Genomic DNA, 10763 nt, shown 5'->3' with positions numbered 1-10763 from the left:
TATTGTTCCAGAAATACATTGTTATTGTTATTTGGGGATCCATTTTGTCCCTGGGCCATCTAGACTCCTCACATAGAGACACGAGAGTTCTAACACTTAGGAAAGAACTAGCTGGTAGAACTAAGCAGGCGTGGTTTTTCTGACTTAAGATAGTCAAGATTATTCAACTAAATTGTAATGTCACTGCTATTGTATACAACTAAACAGCCTGCTGGGCAAATGTTCAGAAAAACAAACCCTCACAAAAGGCACGGCTTTACTGCTCAACCGCAAGGCGGTCTTGATAAAGACGTAACTGAACTTCATTAAACATGTTTTCCGACGGTCACAAATCAACTGTACAGCAACTAATAACAACAAGAAACATGGTACAGAGGCGGCAGCTGGCCCATGCTAACTCTGCCATGAGTAATGGTGCCTCTGGTTTCACCTTCTGTTGCCGAATGAACAACAGAAAGTCCAGCTGTTGTCCCCTAACCTTGGTTTGGGGAGATGTTACTTGGTGGCACGTAAACTGAGGGAAGCCCCAAGGGGGCAGTCATTGCATGGCAACTGTAGCAGTTCAGCATAATGTCACCTGACAAAAAATACCCAAAGATCCTCTCTTATGTTGACAGGGACTACCATCCTGAAGCAGGTATTTCTTCAATATTTTAAACAGAATTTTTAAACCGAGCAGACGGTTCTATAAATGGCAGTGGACCAGTTAGGATCTGACCACTTTAAAGGTACAGTCAGAAAACGGGAAAAGTACTTGTTCAAGAGCAGGCCTTACAACAACGTTTTGTGACTAGAGAATGGAAGGTGGGAATGGGTCCTGCCTCAGTCCCCAAGTGCTAATAATGTGAAAAGATAAACCAGCAATGCTCCAAGGATCATTGGAACTGAGCTCATTCTTTCCCTCTACTTGATACTCCAGGAGCTCTGGTGGCACTGCAGACTAAGTATCGGGCAGAAGTTCAAACTCCAAAGGGGAAAGATGAGGCTGTCTGATCCTGCAAAGATTTAGTCTTGGAAGCCCTATGGGCACCTCTGCTCTGGCCTATCCTGGATTGCTATGAGTCGAAATTGACTTGAAGGCAGTAGGGTTTAGATTTTTACTTGGTGTTCACAGTGAGCTGGAAGGAGTGGAAATCAATGTTATCTGGTGAATTAGGCAATCAGTGAAATCTCCTCCTCCACCTGGCTGAAGATGGAAGACTTCTGTGTGTCAGGAACCCTTCTCCCACTAACTTAAATCCATACTTGTTTATCCTTTCAAACCACCCTCCAACAAAAAATGAAAACATCTCAAATGTTCATTGACAGAGAATTAAGTAAATTGTATAATGGTGAAATACTTTGTAGCCATTAAAAACAATGTTATATTTACAAATAAACACGCACACATTCCCTTAGTACTAAAGTTCTATATTTCATGGCATAAAATAATGTCACAATGCATCATCGGTGAGTAAAATGAAAATAAAAAGCTAGTCCCAAACTATAATTTGTTTTTAAAGAAAGATCACTTCTGGGTTCTTTAGAATCTTACCCTGGGTAGTTAAGAAACCAGCCAAGGATTTGAGCATACTTTATATGTAGATTTGGGGCTCCCTCATCTGTTTCATTTTCTAGGAAATCCTGCCTCCATTTTCAGAGATTCTAGCAACTCAGGCCCTGAACTTTGCCTTTTCAGCCCAGTAAGAGTGACACTTTCAGCTTGCACTCTATTCATCATGTGCAGAGTAGGTCACATCCATTGTAGTTTCATGACTGTCTCCATTGCTTTAAAGCAATTTTTTAAAGTCTATCTAGGTTTATAAATTCCTTCTATATACTGGATCAAGTTCTCTCCCCTGTTAAGATTTCCAGTAAGCTACATCTGCTGCTCTTCCTTCCTCTTCACCCCCATCAATATCATGATAGTGTTTATTAAGTTGAGTCTATTTCTTTGACTAGCTAAAGTGTGTTTCCTGATTTTGTACTAGTCCTTGTGCATTTAAATGGCCCTCAAAGCTATGTGCTGTGTCAGAGAGGATAATTTCCGTCCCCTGAATACTCGGAATGCTTGATGAAGGTAAACAACGAGAACATACACATTGTTTGGCTTCCCCTTTAGTATTTCATAACAACAACAAAAAAGCAAATACCCAGAGATCTGTAAATATAGTGTTTACTAATGAATCTCAAAATTCATCAGAGCATTGGAAAAGAATTTAATTTGACTGCTGAGTGGAAACCAATAATCTATCTCTTTAAAAAGACAAAAACAATCACTGTTTTTGTGATGCTTAAACTCGAATATCTGCACAGATGGAAATTCCCAAGATGCCCAGCACTCCAGCCTTTGCACAGCCTCCAGCACCAATGTCATCTGAAAAGGGGAAATTGTTCAAAAAAAAAGCAAAAGGAAATATATTGTTAGAATGCATTAAGTCAATGGTTTTGTAAATATGTTTTTTACTACAGGTGGTACGTATACTCCTAATAAATAAATTTTAGCCATACTTGCATTCCAAAGGACAATAATGTTTTAGCTTTAATAAGACTGGCAATTTCTAGAAGGTTGACTGGCTATATTTCTGTTGATGCTATGCCAATCTGTGTTGATGACATCCATACTTATAATCCTTTACTTATAAGCACCAATGATTATGTTAAAAGGAAAATGTCTTGCTCAAAATATTATTCTGGCTACTCTACTGTATTTAGAAATTGTATACAAAAACAACCTGCAATGACATGTCGTATCATTTAATGATGAATCCGTATCACTGTGCTTCATTTGTTCTTTTCAGGAACAATTCTACATGTGGTGAATGCTTCTTAGTGATTTCTTTTTTGTCCCCTCCAAATGATGAACTTCTAAGGGATTTTTCCTACTTTAAATGTTTACATGAGAAAGACTAACAGAATCCAATAGTGTTTCCTGGCCACTCCAGAATATTTTTTCATTCCATCCTTTGCATTTACTTGTAAATTTCTCCAGTAAACTATGCATTCCGTGGACGCTAAAGTTTAATTCATTTTCAATCCCTAAAATTTAGCATAATTGCCACACATGGTAGATATTTCTTTCCCAAAATATACCTACAGCTTTGCATTTATCTGTATTTTCTCAGCACTTAGCAGAGTATATGACACATAGTGATCTTTCTGAAAATATTTGATGAATGAATGGTTCTTGGTACTCACGCGTCTTTTCAACCACTTCCCCCTTGTACAAGGGGATGTGTTTGCAGAGATTCTCAATGGGTGACCCAAACAGGAACCAGTTCACGTCTGTGATAAGAGACTCCAGAGGGTTGTACTTAACCCAGGTGTATTTGTTGGAGAACATGGTGTTCAGAGCCTAGTAACAGAATAGTACAAGGTGAGACTAGTTAGTACCATCTGGTATGCATTATGGAAAAATTTAACTTTCTCTCTTTCAGATTCTTAAACAGAAGGTGACCAAGATGCTTCAGATACCACCTCTTTCTGAAAATTTTGTCTGCAGAAAAGTCTTATTATTATTAATGTTATTTTACTCTCGGTGGCAACAAAATCCCAGCCATGGTTAAGTCCCATGCCAAAGGTGACATGGATGATAAATTATGGAAGGAGAATTAAGCCCCAAGTCTGTAGCCTCAACACATTGTTTACTCATTCTCATTATATGATTTTTTTTTTATGTCTATGTATTGTTGAATATCAAAACTGCACTCACTTTTCTGACAACTACTATTTCTTAGATCTCTGCTTTGAGAAGAGGGGTTATTTGGTCCTTTCTATAAAGATACTGTAATATATTATAAGTTTTTATATTTAGGACGTTGTGAAAATCAAGTGTATTCTTCCACTTAAAAGGAGTAAAAGTACTGTAAGGTCTAATATTATCCATTGCGGTAATCATATTCTGATCTTCATACGATGGACGATTCCCTAATGATGAGGATTCATGCTTTCTCCACAGGCATTGGTTTGGCCTAATTCGAGACCAGAGAATGTTCTATTAAGGAACAGCAGAATTACCTTCCTCTCGAAGATGAACCGTTTGAGTTGGTCCAGAGCAGGAATGTTTTCATGATTCATTTTCAGGATATAGCAGGCCCTTCGGGAGAGCAGCCTCGAAGCGATGTAGCCCTGAGGAAGCAAGCACAGACAGTTCTCTGAGCTCTTGACTTGTCGAGGATGTCTGGGTCTTGATGGAAAGACTTGAGTATGCGGAATGACTGCATGTCATTGCTTTACACTATGTGATCAAGTCTGTCTGCCTGACTTCTTTTACTTGTTATTTGTGTTTGTTCACTTATCATTGATACCATTTTTTAAACTGTGTAAACCTACAGTTTATAATCCAATTTTCAAGTAATGGGACTAGAGTTTATAGCCTAGGGTTTGAAATAATTGAGAAGGCACATCTCTCTGTCTCTTTCTATTGATTTAATTCTGCTCCTGCCCCAATTGGGAGCACAGATCATATTCTTTAGAATGCACATTTCAAGTATTTAACAGCTGGAATTGGTTGTTGGTATTGTTACACGTCCATTCCGATTCGTAGTGACCCTGTACAAGGTTTCTAAGGAGTGGCTGGTGGGTTTGAACTGCTGACCTTTGAGTTAGCAGTCCAGTACTTATCTTAAAGTGCCACACAAGAACTCTTGGGGTGCCATTTTGGAAAGTGTAGATATAGAGTATTTCCATTATTAAAGAAAGTTCTGTTGGACAAAGCTGCTTAGAAACTCTCCTAAATACTACACCTCCAACCCCACCATACATATACACATTTTTTTCCATCTATTATCTTCTCCTTTACCATCTTATCTTTTTCTCCAGTTTTTGTTCCTCCTTCCTGTCCCCTCCTCAAGCCCAAACTGCTGATAGACAAGATAGATTGGAGCAAATTAGGATTGGAAGAGCAGTGAAGGACAATGACAAAGGCATCAAAAAAGACAATATTTTGGAAGAATCCCAAATCATTATACAGCCTGTGCTGGGACTCTTCTAGCTCTGAGATTTTTGTGTTCATAAGCAATCAATACTTAAAATTCAAAAGTAAACTGAGGTCAGGTCTGGTGATAGTGGAAGATCTGTAACCACATCTTCACCACTTTATACATAGGCACTCCTTGGATTATGAATGAAATCCATTTCTAATGAAACCCATGTCTTTAAGAATCTGGAGGTCACAGTTTGATGAACTGACTTTTGCTTATCAATACAGTTGCTCAAACTTCCAACCAGAATAGAAGATTCTTCAGATCAAGGAACACGATTGTCTCTTCAGTATACTGGATTGATAGGGATGGGCAATTTAGTCATTGGTGAGCAAAAATTGGGGGCGGGGAGCTACAAAGGCACCAGGGAGTCCTGGTGTGGTGCTGTGGATTAATGCACTGGACTGCAAGATTGGTTTGAACCACAAGGTTGGCAGTTCAAGTTCACCAGCTGCTTCTCAGGGTCGTTAAGAGTTGGAGCTGACTTGATGGCACTTAACAACAACAAACAACATAAAGACATAAAGTGGCTAGCTTACAAGTTTTCATAGGTGTGCTTAGTTTCAAAATGAAGCTGTTAAGGTAGAATTCCCACTAAATAGTTTTCCTGTTTTCCAGATGGAACTGGTGACAGGGGATGGGGGAATGATGCTGATAGGATTGTATGATTCAATTGTGAGTAATTGTTAGCAGGATTAACTTTGATTGTCAAAACTGTAATTGTAGAAGAGTGTAAATAAAAGGAGACAGTAATTCATCTTTCATTTTAGGAACAGATGATCCCAGGACCATCAAGATGGAAGAGCATGAGTGGAGTGTGAGGTCTCTACCAAGAATAGCAGAAACAGCAGAGAAGGTAGCAGAGATGAAGGTATGGAGAGATAGAGCACCTATGGGCTCTAGGCCCATGGACTGAGAAAGGCTGTGTGCCTTTAGGCAGGAGGTTGGCGGCAGAATGTGCCCTTTGAACATTTAAATTTATCTATATTATTTGGTTTGGTTAGTTTGGTTTGTGTGCATCAAATATTTGTGCTTTATTCATTTATGAAATATAAGAGAAAAGGGGAGCCACAGGAAAGAAGGAAGGAAGGCAACTGTGTTGCAGGGAGGGGATTATAACCATTGAGATTAAGCAAAGCATGGGATTTGTTGAATGCAAAGCTGATGATCTTGTCTGTAAACCTTTGCTCAATTCACAGCAAAATGTTAGACAGAAATAAAGAATTTGTGAGTCACTGGAGAAGGATATCACGTTTGGTAAGGCGGAAGGTTAGAGAAGAAGAGGAAGACCCCCAGTTAGATGAATTGGCCAAGTGGTTTAAGCGTGGCAACAATTGTGAGGTTGGCCCAGGATTGGGCAATGTTTCGTTCTGTTGTGCACAGAGTCACTATGAGTCAGTACCGACTCGATAGCATTGAGTAACAACAATAACAGGGGTTGATTCAACCATTTCAAAGTGAGGACAATTTTATATAACATAAACAACAAGTAGAATTTGTTTTAAGTCAGAGATCCATAACCCAAAACTACCTGCATTTAAAGACAGTTTTGTGGAATTTCCCTGACTTCTGCTTAAAAACCTATTTCAGTACAATGTCCTTTTAAACCATCTCTTTTAAATATTCTGTACTTCGTAAGTGGTATCCTGGTATAGCACTATAGGATAAGTACTGGACTATAAGGTCAGTTTAAACTGCGAAGTCAGCAGTTCAAACCCTCCTACTGCTCCTCGGAAACCCTATACAAGATCGCTACAAGTCAGAACTGTCTCAGTTGTGCTTAACAACAACAACAACGTTCATAAGTGGAAGCATGCTGTTATGTACAATAAAACATTGGACTTTGAATACAAGATAAATGGCTTGAGCCCACCAGCTGCTCCACAGAAAAAAGATGAAACTTTCTGCTCCTGTGAAGATTTATAGCTTCAAAAACCCTATATTGGGCCACTATGAGTTGGAACTGACAACAACAAAAAAAACAACTTTCTTATCTGTCGTGGAACCCCAATCGATGACAGTAGGCATGTGAAGAAGTCTACAAGGGGAAGGAAACTGGAGTCTGAACCCTCTCCCCTGGGATCCCCCATACTGAACAGGCCAATAAAATGGGCTATGACCAGCCTGTATCCAATATGTACAGCTCTGTGCCTAGTCAGAAGCAGGCTCACAATTAATAGAATAAAAGGAAAACAAACAAATCAATAAGTGGATAAGGGCGAGAATAAAATTTCAGAACAGGTTTCTGAGATTTATTGCAAATATCAGTAACTAGAAGTTGGATACAACTAAAACTATTTAGTTAACTTATTGTAGATAATACATCTATAATTACATATGTAGAGTTGGTCTGACTTACTGCTATTTTATGATTGTTTTTCTTCATGTTTGTTCTTTTCTGCATAATGTTTTATATTAGAAGCCCTATTTCATTCATTTATTTTCGAAATAATTTTGAGAAGAGCTTTTTTGTCAACCACTGCTTTGATTACTTTTGTAGGCACTCTCTGAGCCTCAATGAGAAGGTGCCCGCAATCTTGTAATCTACACCTGAAAACGTCAAGGAAATTTGTATGTTTCCAGGCATAATATTTCTTAGAAATGGTTCTGCTGGTTAGATTGCTTGATTATTTAAGGGAAAGCAAAAATGAGAAAACGATTTTTAAATGGCAATTCATTAAGGAGCTCTGGTAGCGTAGTGGTTATGAATTGGGCTTCTATCCTCAAGGTCAGCAGTTCGAAACTACCAGCTGTTCTGTGGGAGAAGGATGAGGTTCTCTGCTCCTGTAAAGATTTACAACCCTTGGAAACCCTGTACAAGGTCACTATGAGTCGGAACTGACTCCACAGCACACCACCACCACATCATGTATAATAAACAGTTGCCCCTCAGCTCTTTAAAACCCAGGTCCTGAAAGATCCCCTTGCTGCTTACATGTTTGTAGTCAAAAACCGTGGTGGAAGAGCAGGACCCTGCATGGACATTGATGATGGCGGTGTTCTTTTCATTGTCAATTGTCACGGTCTCCTGAACATTGCCACCATTGTTGACTGGGTTGATGATGTTATAAACCTAGATTTACAAAAAAGACATAATAGATTTTCTACATATTATATGCATTTGAAGGGCAGCTGCCCCTTCCCAAGCAACATAAAATCTTTCATCTGCTCTGAATAAGGAATTGGAATCTGGAAACTCTCTTCTGGAATACCAGACTAAAAAGCTATGCTAAAATAAGAATGCACAGCTCTTTCTCATAGTTGATTATACTATATATGAGAATCACAATGACTTCAGAGGAGATGAGCTTACCCACATTCTTTAACAGTGGGTTATATTTTTTGAAGGTATTGTAGTTGGAGAGAAACAATCAACTTTATTGTTTGCATTGTTGATTGTTTTAGAGATTATATCCCAAATAGTGCATTCTGACTCTCCAACCCACCCCTGCTTTATTCCTCAATATATCCAAAGGATAAAGCCCACAACAAACTAACTCACCTCATATCCATGAGACAGTGCCCCAAAGGTGGCCAGCACCACCAGAAATATCACCTGAAAAACAAACCAGTTACATCATTGTCTTAGGATAGACATTAAGAGTGGAGTCATGAGGGAATGTTGGACAGAAAAACCATGAACATTTAGAATATGCCTATGTTTATAGACACAGGTAAAGGAGTTCTAATGGTACCATAGGGTAAGCACTGGACTGCTAACCGCAAGATCAGCAGTTCAAATCCACCAGCCTCTCTGAGGGAGAAAATGAGACTGTCTATTCCTGTAATACTTACAGTCTCGGCAACACTGTGGATCTCTATGAGTCAGAATCAATTCATTAACAGTGCATTTGATTGGGTTTTGTAGACACAAGTAAGTGATTATGGATTATGGTATTATGGAATATGGTCAATATTCCACTTCCAAAATGAGAAAACGCACATTAATACATGTTACAGGCACTTAATAAGTTTATTCTGTTTGTCAGGCAAAGATTTCTACCTTTTCTACCTAATCCTCAATCCTTCCCAACATTGTGACCTTCACATGTTTTTATGCTAGAAGCAAGCAGTGGAGAAGGACTCATTTTACTATGGGAAACACCTTAGACTGATAGACACTGGCTTTGAATTACACAAATAAAGTTGTCTCTCAGTACAAAATTCCTTTACTCACTGAGACTGAAGAAGTAAAACAGAATCAAAGTTGATTTGTGGATGATAGAGATACAAGAGGCTTCTAAGATAAACTAGGAAGGTAGGCTGCTTAGAGGGCGTTATTAACTTTTGACGTTAAGGTCAAGGAGCACTCTCATATTCTCCTACAACTCATGTCAGGCTGATACCATTAGACTGACACCGAGGTTCTTCTGATATTTTGCTATAGATGCCTACTCCTGTTTTTGGATCTTCATTTGTAGTATACTGTCTATTGTAGTATATTGCACATTATTAAAAAAGTGCTGATTGAAGAGATCTTTGGGAAGGAAATATATTTTTAAAACTGTCAGTGGGACCTATCTACTTCCTTTTCCATACCATCCCTAACATTTCTATCCTGGTGACAGATGCTGGAACCCCTACCAAAAACCTGTATTCAGATACCTGCCGCATACTCACATAGAAATCCATCGGCTCTCACCCCAGGTCAACTCTGGTGGTGTCTGAGGCTCATACAATGGGGCTTCAAAAGTTTATAGAAAAATGAAATGAATAGTTCATGGAATTTTTCTATGTGCTTTTTCAAGCCTATATATACATATGTTGGTTAGTTGTTATGTGCCATGGAGTTGGTTCCAACTCATAGAGACCCATAGGGTTTCTGAGGCTGTAAGTCTGTATGGGAGCAGAAAGCACCATCTTTCTCCAGCAGACCAGCTGGTAGTTTTGAACTGCTGACCTTGAGGTTAGCAGCCAGACTTGTAATCAGTACACCACCACAACACATAACTACCACCACCACCACCACCACCATATATATAGACACCTGGTGTGGCATTATAGGATAAGCACTGTACTGCGAACCAAAAGGTCAGTGGTTTAAATCCACCAGCTGCTCCTTGGAAACCCTATACAGGGTCGCTATGAGCAAGAATCAACTTGTTGACATGTAACAACAACAACATATATATAATCTAGTAGATCTAAAACAGAGGCTTGAAGAGGTGGATGGAGAACCAGCCACCTTCATGGTCTGATTAAAGAGAAATCAGGAAGCGTCCCAAAATAACCACCAATCCAACACCCCTGTGTTGTTTACAACACTGGTTAAAAATGTATGCTTCAATGATAGGTCTCCTCTTGGGAAACAGAGAGTACCCTGGGAGGGGTAACTCTTAAGGCTGGAAGTCTTTAGTACCTTACATATCATTTTATTTCCCTCTCAACAGCTGAAGACAAATCAGGACTTTGAAAGATAGAGACTGGAGAAAGGGATTCTATTCTGGATTACAACATAGTCCCCCATCCATAGTGCACTGCCTGGAGGCAGGGCTTGATGGCGGCTAGGGTGAAAGTGCAGTGAAGTTCACCATCAGCAATAACACAGAATACCAGGCAAAGCAGATCCAGGGCAGAGCTCCAAAACTTGGAACCACAGAGATAGGAATATTTAAAAAGTTTGAAGGCTGATAGCTTGTGGAAATTGGAGCTGAAGTAAAAAAATATTGTGTACTTTTGAATCTGCCGGGCTGGGCTCAAAGGGCCCAGAGCTGACATCTTGAGCAAGATCAAATGGCAAGACCAAATGGGAGGAGCAGAAACACCACGGAAAAACGCCATGAGAACCTTGGGACAAAGGTG

The 10763-nt window shown here is 39.3% G+C and overlaps 1 protein-coding gene across 1 annotated transcript in view; it reads right to left on the bottom strand.

Annotated features, from left to right (window-relative positions):
• Positions 1–2273: 2273 nt before the first annotated feature.
• Positions 2274–10763, bottom strand: part of GKN2 (gastrokine 2) — a 10547-nt gene continuing 2057 nt past the window's right edge. The window contains exons 2-6 of the mRNA XM_006862997.1: positions 8464–8517; positions 7897–8034; positions 3997–4107; positions 3178–3334; positions 2274–2356 (exon numbers count right to left, since the gene is read on the bottom strand). Coding sequence (XP_006863059.1) covers positions 2274–2356; positions 3178–3334; positions 3997–4107; positions 7897–8034; positions 8464–8517 — 543 coding nt within the window. The remainder of the gene's footprint in view (positions 2357–3177; positions 3335–3996; positions 4108–7896; positions 8035–8463; positions 8518–10763) is intronic.

The sequence above is a fragment of the Chrysochloris asiatica genome, unplaced genomic scaffold, assembly GCF_000296735.1.
Source record: "Chrysochloris asiatica unplaced genomic scaffold, ChrAsi1.0 scaffold00052, whole genome shotgun sequence".
Lineage (NCBI taxonomy): Eukaryota > Metazoa > Chordata > Mammalia > Afrosoricida > Chrysochloridae > Chrysochloris > Chrysochloris asiatica.
This window is presented reverse-complemented; position numbering and strand designations above follow the sequence as displayed.